Source organism: Pongo pygmaeus, chromosome 11 (genome assembly GCF_028885625.2).
Source record: "Pongo pygmaeus isolate AG05252 chromosome 11, NHGRI_mPonPyg2-v2.0_pri, whole genome shotgun sequence".
In the NCBI taxonomy this organism is placed as follows: Eukaryota; Metazoa; Chordata; class Mammalia; order Primates; family Hominidae; genus Pongo; species Pongo pygmaeus.
In genome coordinates this window covers 116,630,969-116,652,995 of record NC_072384.2, presented here as the reverse complement: position 1 = coordinate 116,652,995, position 22,027 = coordinate 116,630,969, and the positions used below count along the sequence as shown (strand labels likewise).

Below are 22,027 nucleotides of genomic sequence, written 5' to 3'. Positions count from 1 at the left end.
AAGTTGCACAGTTAAGATCTATGCATTTACTGTACACATGTTCTACCTCAATAAAAAATTTAATATCATATCTTAAATGTATCAAGCCTTAAATAAATATTGGGTAACACTGTAATATTTTCATTATTACTTTTCTTGTACTAGCAAACTACACCAGAGAATTAAGGCAGAAAATGAAAGCAGAAAAGAGCAAAGAAAAATGTCATAGGGTCCAACAGAGGCCAGCAGTTTGACAAAACTGCTCTCAAGAAATGATTCTTAACCTTTGTCTTCAATCCTTCACTAAGCTTTGGAGAATTCCTGTGCACTCTCACACACAGAACTGGATGTACTCTTGAAAAAGGGAGCATGAGCATCCTTTCTCTAGGTAGATGTGGTTGGTGGCATTATAAGGTGAAGGCATGAAGAGTTGGTGCCATGGTGTGGTGATAACGTGACTGTAGCGGGCATCTGGGGGTCTGGATTCCAGTCAATTCTGCTGGCCACTAGCTTGCTGTGAGGCACAGAAAACTTTACCTCTCTAGACATGGGTGTTGGTAAAATGGCCACATTGCTATCTATGAATGTCTGTGATACTAAGGTGGAAAATCCATAAATGTCAACAACAATAAAGAAGGATAAATTAGGTAGTTACAAGAAAAACAAGTGCTAAAATAATGATTTTTTTTTTCATAGAGCTTACATCAAATGATTATTTAGATATAGCTCAGCCTCTTGGAATCTGGTTAAAAAAAAAAAATGATCCCAATGCCATGGGGATAAATCCTCTTTCTTCACTGCTTTCTCAATACTAAAGGAGAATGAAGGACTAGGGCAGTGCTAGAACTAGATTCCTGGCCAGTGACTTACTGTGAGCTCTCAGACACATCACTTTACCTCTTCTACCCACTACAGAGCCGGGAGAACTGATAGATGAAGAGAACATAAAGGCTATACAAAGATTCTACCAAACATCAAATGCTAATGGCATATCTAATCATACAAACTAGAAACAGAAAAAGTGGAAGAACTGACAGGTTATAATGGTAATAAAAATGAACATTAAAGAATGATTTATGCCTAGGTTTCAAAATGAAATGAGAGGTACCAGGAAACTTAAAGTGACTGTCTAAACTTATGTCATGCAAAAACTTTCTATTTCTATAGCAGAACTGACTTCCTTCTATTTCTCAAAGAATCATACAATCCACATATTTCTAGAAAACCTGGAGGGTAATAGCTCTTAAGATGTTATACAAATGTAAAGTTATAATTTTCATTTAAAATGAACATCCCTGGATAATTATTTCCTTTCAAATGTCAACATTTAGTAGCAAGAATTTGACAGCTTGCTAACTTTAAATAACTTATGGGAAATACCTCAAAAGAATCTAAATAGACTGTGAGGATTGTTCTTTAACCTCAGTGATTATAGCCAAGTTTCCTTAAATGATTATTTGGGAAGTGACCAAATTGAACATATGAAGGCAATATAAATGAATATTTCAGTGCATGGTCAAAAGTGATTATACTTCTCTCACTTGGCTAAGAGAAATAGCTAAAGCATGTCTCTTCTATTAAAACCACAAGAAATCAGCTTCCTTAAGCCAGAATCTTCCTCTGCAATTCTCCCCATTATCATCTACATGTACACTCTCCCTTCTACACTTCTCTCCAAAAATCAACCGATGCCATTTAAAAGCATTTTCAGGCCAGGCATGGCTCGGATTACACGCCTGCAATCCCAGCACTTTGGGAAGCCAAGGTGGGCGGATCACTTGAGGTCAGGAGTTTGAGAACAGCCTTGCCAACATGGTAAAACCCCGTCTCTACTAAAAATACAAAAATTCGCTGGGTGGGGTGGTGCGCACCTATAATCCCAGCTACTCGGGAGTCTGAGGCACAACTGCTTGAACCTGGGAGGCAGAGGTTGCAGTGAGCTGAGACCGTGCTACTACACTCCAGCTTGGACAACAGAGGGAGACTCTGTCTCTAAATAAATAAGTAAATAAAAGCATTTTTAATACAAAGGATCAAGTTTTCACTCTGGAAAACAAAATAAAGGGTTCATGTGATATTAAAGCAGACACAAAAGCATAATCTCACAGTCAGGCATGATATAGTGACAGGTGGGGGTACTCACCACTATACTAACGAGAACTGACAGACATAATACAGTGTACACTGAAGGTGAGTCAAAATGACAGGGTCTACTCTATGACTTTCCAGGTTATTCTAACCACCACCTGGCTCTAGGCCAGAAAGTCATTTGTTGAGATGAAGCAGACAGGGAGTACTGTATTTTAGAAATGATTGGTCCAAGATTCCATTTATAAAACTTAATCCACTTGAAAATGAAGGTCTGGTGTGGTGTGAAGGAACGTGCATTTTAATCCTCTTGCTACCTCTGTGAGCTCAAAGTGTAACCCCACTTTACCTTTCTGGGGCTTGGCTTCCCAGTGGTAACAGGGATGGTAGTTCCTGCTCTTGCCAATTCTTAGCAGATCATTGTGAGGATTACAGAGATAATACTGGGCTCTTTGGTTCGGGAGTTGGATACAAGTAAAATTCTACTACTCTTATTTTCTACCATTATCTAGATATGATGTATATAGTGTTCTAGACAAACACCATACAATGTGAATGGTTCTTCAGCAGTCAAAGTGTTATATAAATATCTGGTATACATACTACATTGGCTAAAGCACTGATAAATGTGGGGAAAAAAGGAAATGGCATTTTCTAGATGTGAAAAAGTCTGCTAGGTGAATGTGCAATGTACTTTTTTTGGAGGCTATGAGATAATATATATCAAAGTGCCTAGCACAGAGCTGGTGGTACTCAATACATTTTATGTTGAATTTCCTAACTTCTTATCTGCCATGACAGTGAAGTTCAGTTTTGCTGGTAGTACTGGAAGCACACTCTCTGTGCCTTGACTATGGAAACACTATGCTCTAAAAGGAAGAAGATGCCAGTCAGAGCCAGGCAACCCATGGCTGAAGTAGAAGAAATTCTCTACACTTGTTTTTTATGATGTTCTCTCTATTCAAAGACGGTGAAGTTTTGAGAGTTGTCTTTTTTTTTTTTTTTTTTTTTTTTCTGAGACAGAGTTTCGCTTTTGTTGCCCAGCCTGGAGTGCAATGGTGCGATCTCGGCTCACCCCAACCTCCGCCTCCCAGGTTCAAGCGATTCTCCTGCCTCAGGAGAGTTGTCTTAAACTACAACTGACATCAGTTCTGATATCAGAATTATCTAAGGACACCATCTTATACCTACCTGGTCATTAACTGAAATTTCTCTCTATAGCTTCATCATTAGACATTAAAATTCCTCATGCTTAGGCTCAGTGCCTTTACATTTCAAAGAAGACATCCTATTTGCATTACAGAACAAGCCTTGCACAATTTGCAAGTGCATCATCTGTTTTCAGATTTCTTTCCTGTCTAATATTCTGGGTTAACTTAGCTGGAACATCTTTGGTTAAGATGTGCTGCTGGGAGGAAACACAAGCTTTTTTAGGTCACGGCTCCTCGCTTCTTCCAAAAACTCTAGTATGTATTGTCACCTGGATAACAAATTTTCTTAATGTAATAATGACAAAAAGTATTTTTCCTGACTTACTTGTTTAGCAAAAATTGATTGATAGGTCTTCCCACCATGTGACAATGAATATTATGTGTCAACTTGGCTGGGCTATGGTCCCCAGTTGTTCCATCAAACACTACTCTAGATGTTGCTGTGAGGGTATTTTGTAGATGTGATTAACATCTAAAATTACCTGATTTTAAGCAAAGATTAATCTTAGTAATATTCGTAGATCTCATCCAATCCAGTGAAGGCCTTAAGAACAAAAGCTGAGGTTTCTGCTTCAGGACTGTAACACAGAAATCCTGCCTGAGTTTCCAGCCTGCTAGCCTGTCCTACAAATTTCAGACTTGCCAAGCCCTACAATCACACAAGCCAATTTCTGAAATTCAGCCAATAAATCTCTCTATATATAGATATATGTGTGTGTATGTGCATACACACACACAGACACACGCACACATGTATGTTCTCTTGGTTCTGTTTCTCTGGAGAATCTTGACTGAAATAGCCCAGTTCAATGAGGAGATATTATCAAACATTGTATAAAGTGACAAATAGAAATAAAACCAAACAGTTAAATGGCATACTCAAGCCCATGGTGCTCAGTATTTACTGTGGCAGAGAGGGTACAGACACCATGGAACCCCTTCTGAGATATAATCACCACCTTACAGTATGCTTCAAAAATTCCAGGATCCTACTCCCTGAAAGTAGGACAGGTTTTTTTTTTTTTTTTAACAAAAATCTTTTGCTAGGCAAAGTGCTTAATAAAAATTCTTGTATATTTTAATTTCTCTTCCAAACCATACTATGGTTTCTGCCAAATGCCTTTCTTGAGTTGAAAATTGAAGATATTTAAATTTTGGCCTGAATTTAGCCATCTGATTAACATTTCCAGCTTTGCATCTGTCACTTCCCTAACAGATTCCTATTCACCAGCACCAGACCAAGCTCTCTCTTAGTGTGTATAGTTATTTTCTGAGTCTCCGTTGCTTCCCTCTACTCCATTTTAACTGCCTGAGCTTCTAGAGGGCAGGGGTGCTGTCTTATCATCCAGCACAGTGCCTAGCATATCGTAGAAGCTTAGTAACTGAGAGCTGTCAGGTGCCAGAAGAACTACATCAGTCAGTGACTGTAACTGAAACTAAGTGTTATGAAGTATATACTTTTGAGCTATTCAACTTAATTCATTAAAATTTCATCACAACCTTGAGGTACAATGAAGGATTACTGAACTAAATAACCACATGTATTTGACTCATGGCTGAATCAGATTCAATACACACCAAACAAGGAGGCCTAGGCCTAACAATGTGTGTGAATAAAAAGCTCATGGGGACTGCATGGGGTCTTTTACTGAAAATACCTGGATGTTCCTTATGCTAGAATACTAGTGTTTCTCTATTCACTATACAATACAATCACCTGAGGGGTTTTAAAATGCAAACAAACCAACCGTGCCCAGGACCCATCTCAGACTAACAGAATCACTAGGGTAATGAATTCTGATTTTTAATCAGTATTAACAAAAAAAAAAAAAAAAAAAAAGAAAAGAAAGAAAGAGAGAGAGAAAGAAAAAAGAAAAGAAAAGAAAAACAAGCTCACTAAGTAACTAATGTGTGGCCAGGGTGGGAATCACTGTGGATTTCATAGCCTTTACCAGGGCCGAGGCTAAGTTTGTGCACTATGGAGTTCAACAGCATGCTCCAGAGGTACTGAAGCTGGGATTACAGGTGAGTTCCAGAAATATAACCACAGCCTACAGGAAACTGAGTAAGATTATAATTTCTCCCATGAGGATGCTGTGGTTGAAGCAATTTACATATTGAATACAAAATGAGTACACTAATTTAGTTATCCATAAAATTTAGCTTCTTTGAGGGTATCAAGAAAATAAAGTCCACTATACTAATTCAACTAAAGACAAAGGTTTACCCCTCAATACCTTTTTGGCTTCCTCAGCTGTGACAGAACTTCCAGAGGCTTCCTCTTTGGTGATCAGAGTAATTCCATCTAAAAAGTAATTCAGAGAGTAAAATCAAAACACAAAGAATCAACCCCAATCCCATTCTCCTTTCCACCACACCTCCTCCCACCTTTGAGCTGAAGATTTCTTTTTTTTTTATGGAGACAGGGTCCCACTATGTTGCCCAGACTGGTCTCGAACTCTTGGGCTCAAGTGATCCTCCCGTCTCGGCCTCCCAAAGTGCTGGGATTACAAGCATGCGCCACTGTGCCCAGCCTGAGCTGAAAATTTTTAAAACTATAAAGGTGCTCTGTTCTACAAAAAATATAAAACTATAAAGGCAACTAATTAACAATGACCATCTTAAATTATCTTTTCTCCAGTTTTTCCTTGTGTAATAAGCAATAAAGGCCGCATGTCAAATGCCACGTGTTCCATGAAGCCTTCCTTGATCAACTCTAGGTAAGTCTCCCCTTCTTCAGAAATCTCAGATCACTTTGTTTATTCCTTTGAAATGGCTTTGAAATTTTTTTTTGAAATTCCTTTGAAATGGCTCTTGTCATATCTTATATATTTGTACACATGTTCTCTCTCCTAAGAATATATTTTCTCAAGGGCAGACACTCGGTCTTATAAATCTTTATATTCCCCTCAATGTACAGTATGTACTTACTTAACTATCATCAATAGGTTGTTGGAAACTGACTTTAAGTGAAACAAAAGTAGGTCCTTGAATAATATTGTTTCATTATAACACTGATGAGAAAAAAAATGGTTTCATTATGTGTCATTTTGCTTAAAGTCACAATTTTCAAGAACCTATGGACAACGTTAAGTGAGGGCTTAACTGTAGAACACAGCAGAAGCTCAATAAATAAATGATAATTAAATGACTGTATGCTTTTGTCCAAGACATCAGGTGCCCAATATGGAACTACGCCATGCATTTTGTCCTGTGGCCATGTTACTGGCTATTGATAGAGTGAACAGAGGACTACGGAGGAAGAAAACATGGTCTTCACCAAGGGGCATGTCTATCATTTAGGACAGTTTATCAATTTTAGCTCAGTAAGAGCAAATCAAGGGTAGAAAATCTACTCTTTAGTTTGCTCTTCTTCCTATTTTCCTACATCAGATGGCTGATACCTGATATACTGTTAGAAAAGCACATGTATTTAACATCCATTTGTACCTATGAATGGCCTTGGTCATCTGTATTCTCTCGGTGGCATATAAGCTATCAGAAAAGACGGATTTTGCATATGACCTGTAAGTTTCTTTTCAGCAAATAATATGCTACAGGCATTCAATAAATACCAAAACCAATCTCCTTCATTTACAGGGTCAACAGCAGAGACACAAAAGTGATTTGAGTAAGCCCCCTTCACTACCCCATTCCAATTCCTTTTGTTCTCCAGTGCAGAAGTTAAAGGGCTGAAAAATTAACTGTCAGGAAAACAGTTACCTGTGTGATGAAGAGTTGCCCATTAGAAGGTGGATAGATAGGTATGCAACTCTTTTTATATAGAATTCGCACAGAAAGAGAGATTGAAACAAATTTTGCATCTCTAGTATAAGTGAAAAGTTTCTCTATCTCATAATCATTTTCATAATATGTATTTTAAACAAGTAATATCTTATACTTGGGTTCTAAAAGAAAATCAAGTCATGTTTTAAAAATGGTGGGGCAAAGGGCATGAAAAAAAGCAAAGATCAAGCCTAACATTGAAATAATGTGTGCTGTCTTCTTTCTGGGTTTAACTTGCATTGGTTGCTGTGCAAGTGAGGAACTGAATGGTTTTGGTACATGAAGATGCTGGTCTGCTGAAACGGAAAGTCCAAGAACATGGTATATGAAAAGTAGCAGGGAGATAAAATCTGGGTGAGGTCAACCAAAGGGCTGTGGATCCAGCAGGACTGAAATGGCCTAAGGATCTGAGAAAGGGGACAATGTTCGCCCACACAGCTGCTCCATTCAACAAACAGAAAGGCACAGCCCTGAAATAGGTCATGCTGCGTAAAGAGTCTAAGATGGAACTTACATGTTTATTTATTATTTATCACTTTGTATTTATGCTTATTAAGGGAGAGTTTAAGTTCACCGAACACTGAGCATTTCCCAAAGCCATGCAGAAAGTCATCACGTTTCCCACGTAACTCATTATACAATACAGTTTATATTTAGAATTTATATGTATATTTAGAATAAAATAGCATAAGTATTTTAAAAATATGTTTTAAAAAAAGACAAATGACAACTTACCCTGAACAACAATTTCCCAGAAATGATTTAATTGTTTAACTTCCACTTTCTCTCGAAGGGCTTTCAGGAAGTTGTTAAAGCGCTGCTCTTCTGAAAACTGTGGTAGCAAGTTGGGGTAGAGGAGGCAGCAAGTCAGAGCAAACACAAAAACAAATTCACCCCAGACTCTGAATCACCTTATTACAAAAAAAAAAATGTTCTTCTTTGGTACATGGGAAGCTGGCATTCCAAACTGAGGTGTGTTCACTGGGGACCAGAAATCCTTCCATCTGTGGAAGGCACAGAGCTTCCCAGAGTCAGTTTTTCTGTGGTGGCCTAGCCCTTTGTTTTTAATTTTTAACATTTAATGTAGAAAATCCCAAACAAAAACAGACAACAATTTAGTGAGTGCTCACACCCTCATAACACAGCTTCAATAATTATCAATTCAGGCCGAGCATGTTGACTCATGCCTGTAATCCCAGCACTTTGGGAGGCTGAGCCGGGCAGATCACCTGAGGTCAGGAGGTTGAGATCAGCCTGGCCAACATGGGTCCGTCTCTACTAAAAAATACAAAAATTAGCTGGGTGCGGTGGCAGGCACATGTATTCCCAGCTACTCGGAAGGCTGAGGCGGGAGAATTGCTTGAACCCGGGAGGCAGAGGCTGCAGTGAGCCGAGATCATGCCACTGCACTCCAGCCTGGGCAACAAGAGTAAAACTCCTTCTCAAAGATAAAAAATAAAATAAAGAAATAATTATCAATCAAACCAATCTTGCTTCCTCTATACTATGCCTTCTTCTCCCATAACCCTCCAATTATATTGAAGAAAATTTCAGTCAAATTATTTCATTTATAAATATTCTTGTATGAAATATAGAAAATATATACTCTTTTAAAACACTCACATGCCATTAACACCATATAAAAAATTAATAACTCCTTAATAGAACCAAATAACTAGCCAGTATTCTCATTTTCCTAATTGTTCCATAAAACTTAGAGATAATCTTTTTACAGTTCAAAAAATAGCCCTTGGCCAGGCACAGTAGTTCACCCCTGTAATCCCAGCACTCTGGGAGGCCAAGGTGGACGGATAACCTGTGGTCAGGAGTTCAAGACCAGCCTGGCCAACATGGTGGAACCCCATCTCTACTAAAAATACAAAAATTAGCTGGGCATGGTGGCATGCGCCTGTAATGCTAGCTACTTGGGAGGCTGAGGCAGGAGAATCGTTTGAGCCTGGGAGGTAGAGGTTGCAGTGAGCCGAGATCCGCCACTGCACTCCAGCCTGGGTGACAAGAGCGAAAGTCCGTCTCAAGAAAAAAAAAAAAAAGGAAAAGAAAAAATAATAATCTCTCCATTAAGATTGAATGATATGTCACTGAAGTCTCTTCTGCTCCTCTTCTCTCTTATTTTTTTTAAGAAATACAAGGTGACCTGGTATTTTTAAGGACACTGGGTGGCAACCATGCACAGAAGTGTTATAAGACACTCCATCTAGCCTGGGTAGTGCTTTAAAAACGCAATACACTTTTACTATCTCTTTCCATCAAACCACATCTTTCTCCATCCAACTGAATCATCTGCAGTCTTGTCCTGACTCTACTTTTCCAAAATCTGTCTTTTATCTGAAGAGTATTCAGGTTATCTACTTCTGAATCTGTTACTGAATCTAATTTTAATGATTTTTCCATTTTCTTGTCACTCTTTGTAAGCACCTAAATTATTTAAGCATTAATTCATTCATACGTTCGTCAAGTATTTAATAAGCACCCACACAAGAACATATACTACAACTGTGCCCACTTTAAAAATATGCTTTCTAATTTAAACTTGCTCACTTCTTACCTAGAGATATAAAAGCCTATACATAATTCAGAAAAGTTTTAGAAATATTTTCTAACAATTCCTAATAAAACAATCAAACAGACAAAACCCACACAAAAGGCATGGGAGGAACTTATTGTCAGTGTTCTTTTTTTTCTGACATTTAGATCCCTACTCCTGTCTTCATAAAATCTTTCCCAATAATTATACCAATATATATTTTCCATCCATTTCCCTAAAATAGCTCATCCTTTACAATAATGAGTGGGCTACCAGAGGTTATAAAGGAAATTTCCTTGGTTCCCTAAATAGGAACAGAAAGCAAAGGCTAGGGCTTCAGTACAATAAAAAGCCAACTTTCACGGATAAAACACCCTACCTACTCATCTTTATCCCATCTCAGAAATGACAGTGATAGTAACATGAGTTTAAGTCATTTTTAGTTCCACTGGCATACACTGCTATTCACATTGAGAATGATAATTTCCACGGCCCAGGCTCATTTCCAGGATGCTGTATGCCTCTTTCCCTGTGATAGTCGCCAACTGTTTAGGAAGAAAAGAGATGCTAGGATAGCATTACCTTAATGGCTTCTTCCCGGAAGGCTCGGATGCAGTCCATGCTCTTCATAAAATATGGTGTTTCATTAGTATCCAAAAACTGTTCGATGTGATTTATGAGCTGGTTACTCGCTAAAACATAAGACAACAAATTTTCTTAGATTTGAGTGATGCCTGAGAGAGGGTATGCTTCTGTGTTTGTGCCTATAAGTATGTATTACAGTTCACAAGCCTCATGGTCAGCAAGCACAATTGCCATACTTCTTTTAGGGGAGAGATGAGATGCAAAATTCTGATTTCAAAACTATGTATTTGAAAAGTCTGAATAATACCTATTGATATTTGTCAAGAAATTAATTTCTAAAATGCTGAGAATTATAGTTGAAATATTCCTTTCTGTGATGTCAGAACCTAGGTTGCAGTTGTTTTTAAAACTGCTGTTGTTGTTATTTTATTTTCCCCCAGAATTTAGGGGCCATTTGGATAATTCAAAACTGCCTTTCCTATTGTATTCACAGAAAACAGATCCTCTAGTCCCTCCCCTAATTCTACTCAGGTTAACTGTCAAACAGTGCTGGGCAGTGAAAAATAATGAGCCAGGGACACCCCATCTTCTACCAATCCAAGGTTAAATTAGAAAAGATCAACCCTAGTCTTAACAAAATATCCCTTTCGAATGAGAAATCATTACTATCTATCTTATGCCCTTAGCTGGACCTGAATATTCTCCCTATTGCTCACTACTCCAAAAGCCACAAATACTTAATAAACAGTTAACTGTCAGCAAGCAATGTCATAAATGCTATAGAAAGAGAAAATGCATTCATAGTGTTATCATTTCCAAAGTAGATTATACCTTACAAAGAAACAAAAAATTCTTCAGTATGAATAAAAAGCAGAGGAAAAAGGAAATCTAAAAGTCATGAGGAAACTTAACTTGCTGTGTACAGATCAAAACTGACCCTTAAGATCTGTGTGTGGAAGAACAAATCAGGGAGATGTGGGTATTCATGCCTAAAGGCTCCTCTCCCTTGTCCCCTGAAACCATTCACTAGCTGTGGCCGTTTGACAATTTATGCTGAATGTTCAAGATATTCTATGACTGCATGTTTCCCCAAATCACAGCCTCCTGTGAGCATTCTAGTAGCTACCTGTGTATGCACAATGCTAAAGAAAACTACTTTCAAGCTTTACCAATAAAGGCCCCAGGCCACTAACTCTGTGAATCACAGTGACCTGAACATTACTCAACGCCTTCCTTATTAAAAACATGAAATCGGTGCTAAGAATCTACTTATTTCCTAAGGACCATACAGCATGTGGAAAGGATTAAAAAGCTGGATGAAGTATTTTTTAATACAGCAATTTTCCAACAAGGGAAAAATATCCCCAGTAACCGTTTCATCCCTTCTACCAACTCGGAGATTATGATCTCCATTATAAGAAAGCACTTAACAAACTTGAGGGATTAAAGAAACATTTTCATGCAATTTCAGAAATCTTTACCAACATATCCCGCAGCAGTGAATTAATATCCAACTGCAATTCAAAGTAGAGAGAGAATGTTCAGATGAACCTTTTTAAACAAGGTAAATAATACAACCCTGATTAGTAGGCAGAGCAGAAAACCATCAACAAAAGCTCAAAGCAAACAGAAGTTATCTCCCCTTTTCAGCTTGAAAAGCAAAGTAACAGAAATGTTTGATAACAGAAAGCAGTGTACTTTCCCAGATCATCTGATACAAAGTTCACTTGAAGTTACATTATCTGGGCACAAATAAAAACCTTTACAGGCCAAGGGCAATAATCCTAGAGACTCTAAATTCTCCATTTCTTTTGAAATGAGAATAGGAAATCTTAGGAAGCTATAATGTAAATGTTTCTCTTTGTTTGATAGTATGTATTTATTGTGCGACTACTACGTAGAAGATACTATGTTATGTTCTCTGGGAGACAGAATTCAGTTGAAAACAAGGCCCTTGCCTTTGAGGAGTTTGCAGTTGAATAGGGAATATAATGCATATACATAAAATTAACACTGGGAAATAATGTGAAGAGGGCTATGAGTTTTAAGGAAATACATTAATTGGTTTGAATTTTTAAAAAATCTTTGGTGATTACAGAAAGCTTCACAAATCAACATGGCTTTTTAGCTAGGCAATGAAAAACAGAATTTGGCAATTACACAGCAGGAAACAGAATTAGTCTAAGTATGAAGAAGAGGTGAGAAAGCACAAGCTGTGTTTGGAGAAAAGCTAATGGCATCACAGATACTAAGAGAAGAGATTTAAAAGAAAGAGTTGTCTACTAAGAGAAGAGATTTAAAAGAAAGAGTTGTCTGCTGTGTCCAAACTATTGCATAAAGACTACAAGGAAAAGAGTAAAAAGGGCATAGGCAATTAAGGATAGAAACGTAGGGAATCCTAAGAGATGGCAAACGACTACACAGGTACTAAATTGCTTTACAAAAAAACAAAGCAAAACAAAAAACCAAAACAACCAGCTTCCTAATTTTATCCTGAAATATGACAGAACACACACACACACACACACACACACACATACACACACACAGTTGCTATCTTACAGAGAAAAATATTCAAAAGAAACAAAAATAAATACCCAAGCCAACAATCCATTTGCAATGATACAGGAAAGAAAGCAGTCCGGTCTACCATAAATTCTTTGTAAAAGGAAGTAGCAGGAGTCTCAATACCCAGTTTCTTTGTAAAAAAAAAATGAAGTCCTGATGTATCTGTGGGCCCATTTGGATTTAGACTGTTCTGCTCTTTCCTCCAGAGGGTTCAGAAACACAGATGGATAAACATATCCAAACTTCCAATAAACCCAATGAATACAAAGAACCAGATTTTGGCCTTCTAGGAATACTCAGTTACATGGCTTGTGAATCTGGTCCATGATTCTAAATTCTGTCCCTCTACCCAGACTACTTTTGTGGTTCACTGACTATAACGAACCATTTAACACCAGGGATAGCTGTGATGGATGATGCTTGAATATACTGAGTATCAAAAGGGATGTAGACAAGAGACTTCCTTTCCAAAGTTTTGTGGCACTTCACATTTCCCTGCCATTTTTAATAAAAGTAAAAGCAGAAATGGCTGAAAAAATAATATTCTATAATATTTGGCTGGAATACGCCTTTGACTCCCCTGCCCCACATAAAGGAAATGCTGATCATCAGGGTGCTTTTCTCTGCTTCTACATCAATTACAGCACTGAGGAATGGCTTATCAGTCTTAAAACTCAGTAAATCACAGCCCCAATTAAAATTCACCAAAATGCTTTTCGAAATTAGTCAGTGACTCAATAATACTCATTAGTAGCTAAAATAAAAAATGGCCATTGGAAGGGCCATCCATCTTAGGATACTAAGTCAGGCAAATGGCTGTCATTTATTTCCAGGATTACTTCAAATGTCTGTTTTGGATTTTGAGGTTTTAGAAAATGCAAAACCTTTAGATATGGGCATCATATACTAACCCAGTATCTTAAGTGAGTACAGATGTTGACACCCAAAATTAATCTCAATACAATACTTCAGTATCATATTCAAAATGTTATCCAGATTTAGAGATGTTACAGAAGAGGAAAATGGCGAAGTTTTCTTGTTTAATCTCAAATACACATTGTGCTTCTCTACTGAAAACATTCAACACCACCCAAAGTCCTATAAAATGGACTACACCTCCCCTCTCACTGCGCAGTCACCAAGGTCAAAACACCCAGGGCCATGTGCATGTCTGCCTCTGACTTTACGTTTACTCACTACCTCTGTTCTTTGCAAAGATGTTTCCAACAAAGTGAAAGGAAGTCATTTATTGTGGGATTTTCTCCTCCATCTGACAGAGCCCAAAAAGCAGTAGGTTCCCTCATCTGTCACACATTATATATAAAAGACTGTGAAGACACCTCAAATGATTTGGCTGAACTCAGTCATCATTTAGGATATTTCCCAATTTAATTCTTCTCACTTTCTCAATGCCTCATGTAAATGTTACTTATTGAAATGCTGTACATTTTGCAAATGTCAGCAGTTAAATAAATTTTAAATGTGAAGAACAAATTTATGGCCGGTCGCAATGGCTCATGCCTGTAACCCTAGCACTTTGGGAGGCCAAGAAGGACGGATCACTTGAGGTCAGGAGTTCGAGACCAGCCAGGCCAACATTGTGAAACCCTGTCTCTACTAAAAATACAAAATTAGCCAGAAACCGCTTGAACCCAGGAGGTGGAGGGTGCAGTGAGCCGAGATCATGCCACTGCACTCCAACCTGGGCAACAGAGTGAGATTCCATCTCAAAAAAAAAAAAAAAAAAAGAAAGAAAGAAAAGAAAAAAACAAATTTATATAGCCAATGACAATTGCATCTTTATAACACAAAATTAAAAGCGACAATAAAAATCAAGCACTTAAATCAAAATAAGTATAAGGTCAGGTAATTCATTATTAAGAGAATAAAAAGGAGTAATGCCCATCAGCAAATAAAACTCTAGGCAAGCAGTCCAGTCTACCATAAATTAAATCCACATGTAAATTATAATCATTGTTTAAGCCAGAAACTTTTAAAAGATATTTGCCTGATAAGAAAGAAAGTCTGTTTCAACACAGGCAATTTAAGAAACATATCAAAAACGGGCTTTCTTTATGCCTCTTTACTATCGGATATAAATTGGCCATTGTGGGTAGAGGCAGCGTGTATATCAGTCAGGGTCCAACACAAGGAATATAAATCACTCCAAATATTCAACACAGGAGATTTAAGACAGGCAATTGTTTTGCAGGTTATGAAGTGTGTTAAAGCCAACTGAGAATGGTGCTGTAACCCTGGGATTGGTAACAGCAAGAAACCCTTAGCATCCCTTGGGTACTCAGGAAAAAGAAAAGAAAGGGTATAAATAGAGCTCAGGGATCTGTCCTACGGGAGCTGAAGACACTGAGGACCAAAGACGCTAACCAGCATAGAAAGGGAAGAAGAGATACACTGGTTTCTCCCTCCCTACTTCCCACCAATATCTCTCATGCCGAACCCAGCAGGAGGTCTTTAGACACAGGAGCCTGGGAAATGCAACCTACAGGAGCCAGCTCTGCCCACACCTCCCTCAGACGCAGGGCATACAGAAGAAGGGAGGGTGAGGAGGGGATCTAAGGGCACAGTGTGTTATGAACTCACAAGCGGATGGCCCGTTTTATGAATTGGATATTTCCAGGAGAGAGAAATGCAAGGCATCAGGCTGGGCCCAGTGGCTCACGCCTGTAATCCCAGCACTTTGGGAGGCCGAGTCAGGCGGATCCCCTGAGGTCAGGAGTTCAAGACCAGCCTGGCCAATATGGCAAAACCCCATCTACTAAAAATACAAAAGTTAGCTGGGTGTTGTAGCGTATGCCTGTAATCCCAGCTACTCAGGAGGCTGAGGCGGAGGCAGGAGAATCATCTGAGCCTGGGAGGCAGAAGTTGCAGTGGGCCAAGATCTCACCACTGCACTCCAGCCTGGGCGACAGGGTGAGACTCCTTCTCAAAAACACAGAAATTAGCAAGGCATCATTTAAATTATAAGGGAAGCTAAAATTTGCAGGTTTCTTTCTTTCTAGTGAGGTAGGATACAATGAAATTCAATTAAAAGTTACTGAAGAAGTTCAAAAGCATATTTAAAGCTTCTCCCAGACATTTTAATTTTTTAAAAATAGCTGTATTTCTATAAAAAACAAATTATGTAAAAAAATATTGTTTTTACTTCTACTTGAAACATCTTTAGAGCTACATACATTTCCTTTCCTTTGGGCCTAACATGGTTGTGACATGCAACTGTGTGGACTATGACAATAAACAAGAGGTACTGGATGCAACTGAGCACTTCCCATGGCATTCTGGTCCTCTCAGAAGTCAAACGTACTTATGAAATTTTAAGTACAAAAAGAAGGTATCTTAAATATTTTTTCTCTAAATCATACACACACACACACACACACACACACACACACACACACACACACACTGCTGACTTATTTCTTAAACACCCTTCTTTCTGCTTCCACTTCTAAAAGAGTTCGGACTGAAGAGTGCTCTTTGCTCTTGGTATTCTTGTTTTTTAGTTGCATGGTCTTTAATGAAATATTCTTATTGAGGAAAAATAAATCACTGGATGGCAACAAAAGAAATAGAGAACTAGGAAAAAAGCATAAGCTTGAGTAACCTGAAAATGACATTGAAATTTGTCATCTTTTTTAAGCAGCTGGACTGAGAAGCAGACATAGCTCTGCTCTTTGCCTTAGCCTGCGCTTCTTCCACCTTCTAGAAACTGTTCTGCTAGCTCTTTGCCCCAAACTTCCTCAATCTAACAAAAAAGAAGTTCCCTGCTTCCCTTTCAGAACAGAAAAATCAGTAGATACGACAGAGAGAACACCACAGCCATAATATTATGCATGACCAGTGGCACAGGAAATTGGACTAAGATATGCAAAGTGCTGACCACCTCAACACACAGACGCAGTCCTGTATTTTTAAATTATTATTATTATTCTTACCAAAAACTAAAAAACTCAATTAAAACCTCACCATTTAAGTTCCACAAGTTCAGTCAGAGCCCATTTTTTCATGCTTAACGATTTTCTCATTAAGTGCAGTAATTTCTTACAAATTGCACTAATAAAAGTAAGTCCTGCTGGGTGTTTCCCCCCCTTTTTAAATGGTGCCTTTTCATTGATGTGTTAAATTAAAACCCCAGGCACAAGGAACAGAGTAAATGCAAGGTCTTTATTGTCAGAATTCATTCCTACAGACTATGAGATCTCTCCCTTTTATTTCTGTTTTTATTTGAGCTAGCTGTGAATCCTAGTTTGTAGCCACAGGAAGAATGATATGGAAGGTCTCTTGGCCTTAGCTCACTCTGTATAACAAATATGGTAGTGGGAGCTAATGAGAAACTAGAAAAATGATACCCAGTTAGCCCATTGGCTGTAAGCTCATTTTATGTAAGAGAGCATTATGATATAACATTTTTATTCTGATGAATAATATTTCTCTTCTTAAATAGCTTGGGTATATGACCAGATCTGTTCCCAGGTCAGCTGACAAATTTTAAGTTTCCTGGTAAGTGGAATGGTTCTGTGGCATTCTATGGTCTTGTAATTTTTTATTAAAAATACTCAGTTTACCCATTAAAAAATCACTAAACATATCCCATAAAGCCTGAAGGTCATCAATTAATATTTATAGGGCATACAGCAGTTAACTAAAGACCAAAGAACATGCACTGCCTAGTGTAACTAATTTTCCCCAATTCTACAAAGGAGTACACTTAAAGTAGAATATTGAGATATTATGCTAACATAAGAAAGAAACTAAAGGAAGACTTTCTAATTAAATGAGGAAATGATATCTTTCAGCTTTTTAGGAAACATATATGCCATATGCCTGAAGGAATGTGTTGTGGTGGGGGGTGAAGGCTAGTGAGGGCAGAGAAAGAGGGTCTCCACAATTTTCCAAGGTCCTAGAATTCTAAAACTTGCCAATGCTTACTAAAATTGATAGAGAAGAATTAAGAACCTTATCACCATGCTTGATTCCATTCCAAATGAGCAGTAAGGGAAAGGAAAAATGCAAGATAATAGTGATTGGTACTGTAGCAATTTTATAGTATCTATCCAGCTTCATACCTGAATAGATGTCATCAAACTAATATAGGAAGTAAGTAGAAGACACCAAGTAGTCATAGTAACGGTGCAGCCAAGAGGAAACAGGAACACAAAATCAATCTGGCAATGGGATCCAATTAAAAGTTGGTAATTGAATGGAACTGAAACGCAGGTATCAGTTGAAAAGATAGAGTGAATGATGAGTCAGACTCCTCACCAAGGAGAGAAACAGGCAGCCATTGTTGAATGTGCTTTTGGGGAAGGTGGACAAGGGGGAGGCAGCACACAAGTCTTCTAGGATGCCTCAAGAATTTGAGTCTTTTTTGAAAGGAAATATTAGGTACTAGAAATTTTAGAAAGACCATATTCTATGTGATAACTCCTTCTAAAAACTGATAAATAATGCCTTGGTCTATACGGTATCTTTCCTTAGGGACCTCTCAGATTCTTCTTTTTCCTTTCATTTTCCCCCTCTATCCTTTCTAATTTTATGAAGAAAGTTTTACAGTATTCTAGAGGTCAAAATACAGACATGTTAGATTCTGTACTTCTTCTTTGATGGGGCTAAGACTTAGGAATTGATCCAAAGAACCAGAGAAGTAAATCTGCTACAATTCAAAAATTCAAATTCTTATTACTCGCAAGCACTGTTTTATTAAAGTCGCAATGGAAACCAAAAAAGCCAGAAGGAGGTCATTTTGTCTCACTGATGGTAGAGCAGCAGCAGTATCTAATGAGTCATACTATAATAAAACTACGGGCAGCATTGGGATCCAAAGATATACTGGTTCAAATCACAAGCATCTCTTTAGAGTAGGATTTGGGGGTAAAGATAAGAATGGCCATTTTTTTTGTAAAGAGTTAATCAGCTTTAGAAAGCCGATGCTGCAAGGGCATTAGCAGGAATATGGTTTGAATACAAGGTTCACAGAGGGAATCTGTGTAAGAGTGGGTAGGGAGTGGCAGAATGGGACCAGATTGTGGCAAGCCTTGAATGGGGGACTGAATGGGCGTAATTAATGAGGGCTAACCCAGAATAAAATCTGTGCTATAAGAACTTAAATCTGTACAAACATATGGGCAGGAATGAAGGAGAACTTTGAAGGTTATTAATGAAGGATGCTGGAACTGTCCAATGATAAAATAATGAAAGCCTGAATTAGGATAGTGATAGGATGGAAAGGAAGAGACAGACCTGAGAAGTAAATTAGAAGATGATTAGAAAGCAGAAGAGAAATGGATACAAAGTTGTCAGAAATGCCAATAAAGAAACTCAAGGCTGGGCGCAGTGGTTCATGCTTGTAATCCCAGCACTTTGGGAGGCCGAGGCGGGCGGATGATCTGAGGTCGGGAGTTCGAGACCAGCCTGACCAACACGGAGAAACCCCGTCTCTACTAAAAATACAAAATTAGCCGGGCGTGGTAGTGCATGCCTGTAATCCCAGCTACTCAGGAAGGCTGAGGCAGGAGAATTGTTTGAACCTGGGAGGTGGAGGTTGCGGTGAGCCAAGATCGCGCCATTGCACTCCAGCCTGGGCAACGACAGCAAAACTCCATCTCCAAAAAAGAAAGATACTCAAGGGGCAAAACAACAGTAACCACACTGCTTATTTCTGGAGAGAGTCCCATTAATAACATCAGGACACGCCATCACTTAGGTGGTTGCCTTCCTTAGAATGCCCTTCTTTGGGCCCTCTCCTATCTACCTTTACCATAATGGACCAGGTTATGCCAACCTCCTCCAGGAATTCTTTTTAAGACAGAGTCTTGCTCTGTTGCCCAGGCTGGAGGGCACTGGCATGATCACAGCTCACTGCAACCTCCCGCCTCCCAGGTTCAAGCAATTCTTGTGCCTCAGCCTCCTGAGTAGCTGGGACTACAGGCCCACGCCATCATGCCTGACTAATTTTTGTATTTTTAGTAGAGATAGGGTTTTGCCATGTTGGCTAGGCTGGTCTTGAATTCCTGGCTTCAAGTGATCCACTCGCCTTGGCCTCCCAAAGTGCTGGGATTACAGGCGTAAACCACTGTACCCGGCCCCTCCACGAATTCTTCTTCAAAGTAGTCACCTACCTGCATCTGCACCCATATATACTGCCTTCCATCCTATTGCCTTTGCTGAACTGTCTGTGTGTTATCTAAGTTACCCCTTCCACCTGTGCCCTAGATCCCATACCTCTCCGTTACTCAAGTATTTCTTCCAGTCTCATGTCTTAAAGTCTCTATGGCTCCTTCTCCACGATTTATACATACAACTCAAACCTTTTTCCTGAAGTCCAGACCTGCATGACCATCTTCCCCTTCTCAGCAAATGGCAATTCGTCCAGTTGCTCAGACTAAAAATCTTGGGAGTTATTTTTAAACTCTTTTTCTCTCACACACTCTACATTCAAATGATCAGCAAAACTTGACAATTCTACTTTCAAAACGGATCAAAAATCGGACCTCTTCTTACTACCTCCGGTCACAAGGATTAACGCCGACGCCTTCTAACTCATCTGCCTACCTCAACCTTGCCCTTTTCCTCAACGTGGCATGAAATATAAAACCAGATCCTCCGCTCTTTCAAACTCTTCAATGGTTTCATATTCACTCAGAGAAAAGCAAAAGGTCTAGGAGGCCTTATGTGATATGTACCCCAGCCAGCTCTCTGACTTCTCAGCTCCTACTTTCTTTGCTCCAGCCACACGGGCCTCCCTGATGCTTCTAGCCAAGCATACTCATCTTGAGCTTCTCAAGAACATGCTGCTCCCTCTGTCTGCAAAGCTCTCCTCACAGATATCCACTAGGTTCTCTCTCTCACTATCCTCAATTCTCAGTTCAACAGTGAGGACTTCCCTGATCCTCTACATAAAATTATAAGCCCATCTCAACCTAGCATTCCCTATCCCACTATCTTGCTTTACCTTTTCTCTATAGTGCTGCCATGGGCTGAACAGTATCCCCACAACGCCCCCACATTCCTCTCCTTACCAAAACCTCACAATGTGACCTTACTTGGAAAGAGAGTCCTTGCAGATGTGTGATCAAATTAAGATGAGGTCACTAGGAAAGGCCCTAATCCAATAGGACTGACATCCTTATAAGAAGAGGCAAACTTGGATACAGACATACAAGAACTCCCTGTTAAGAGAGCAGAGATTAGAGTAATGGATCTACAAGTCAAGGGATGCAAGAATTGCCAGCTGTCACCAAAGGCTACGAGAGAGCATTGAACAGATTCTCCCTCACACCTCTCAGAAGGAAGCAGTCCTGTGATTTTGGACTTTAGTCTCCAGAACTGCAAGGATAAACTTCCACTGCTTTAAGGCACTCAGTTTGTGGTACTCCATTACTGCAGCACTAGGACACTAACAAAAATGCTTATCACCATTTGACATATATTTTCTTATTTGTTTACTGTCTGTATCTTGGTATGACTGGCACACAGTAGGCATTCAACAAATAATTGTTGAATGGATGAACAAATGGTGTAGGCCTCACTGGTTTACTCCTCTAAAAGCCTAAGGAATGAACATGTCTTTTTGTTGTTCGTTCAGTTTAAACCCATAAGCTGTGTATTTAGTACTGGCTGTCACTTAGGGGAGTAGACAGTCTAGAACTCTCTTTTATCCCCTCCCTCCCTTAATTTTACACAGATGGAAATGGTTACAATAAAGTTCTATTGAAGGGGGAAATGCAGAAAGAATAACATGCTATGTAAGAGATATATGCAGATGTACAGGGATGAGATTATCACATCCAACACTGTCATAATTATATGCATGAAGACATCTTGGCGTTTTATTATTGCTTACTAAGTATGCCTCATCTCATGTTGGTGTACACCTTTTTCTTTTCTTAGATCAAGCTGCTTGATGCCACTGGGAATGGAGGGTTTTCCCAAAATGTACTGTTTCTGACGATATCCCCCAATTTATTATACCCTAAAACAATTAACCATCTTGATTACAATACAGGGAATCAGTAGGGATGAACAGGGTTATTCCTATGAAGACAGAGAATGTGGGTATGGGCAGAGTTTCAAAGGGAGGGGGATAATAAAGGAGATGTCCACTTTTTAACTTTATATGCTATTATATTACTATTTGCATTTTCCCCCATATAAGCATGTACTTATTTTAATGGAAGCCTAAGGAGCAAGTAAATCATCTCGAAACAGTTAAGAGATTGTCATACAAGGAGACGATAAACAATTGTTT

At 38.8% G+C, this 22,027-nt stretch overlaps 1 protein-coding gene across 2 annotated transcripts in view; it reads right to left on the bottom strand.

Moving 5' to 3' along the window:
* The window catches only part of XRCC5 (X-ray repair cross complementing 5), a 96,663-nt gene that overhangs the window by 5,708 nt on the left and 68,928 nt on the right, over positions 1-22,027 (bottom strand). For both annotated transcript variants that reach the window (XM_063647930.1, XM_054476784.1), the window contains exons 17-19: positions 10,192-10,301; positions 7,800-7,896; positions 5,516-5,583 (exon numbers count right to left, since the gene is read on the bottom strand). In XM_063647930.1, the coding sequence (XP_063504000.1) occupies positions 5,516-5,583; positions 7,800-7,896; positions 10,192-10,301 (275 nt within the window). The remainder of the gene's footprint in view (positions 1-5,515; positions 5,584-7,799; positions 7,897-10,191; positions 10,302-22,027) is intronic.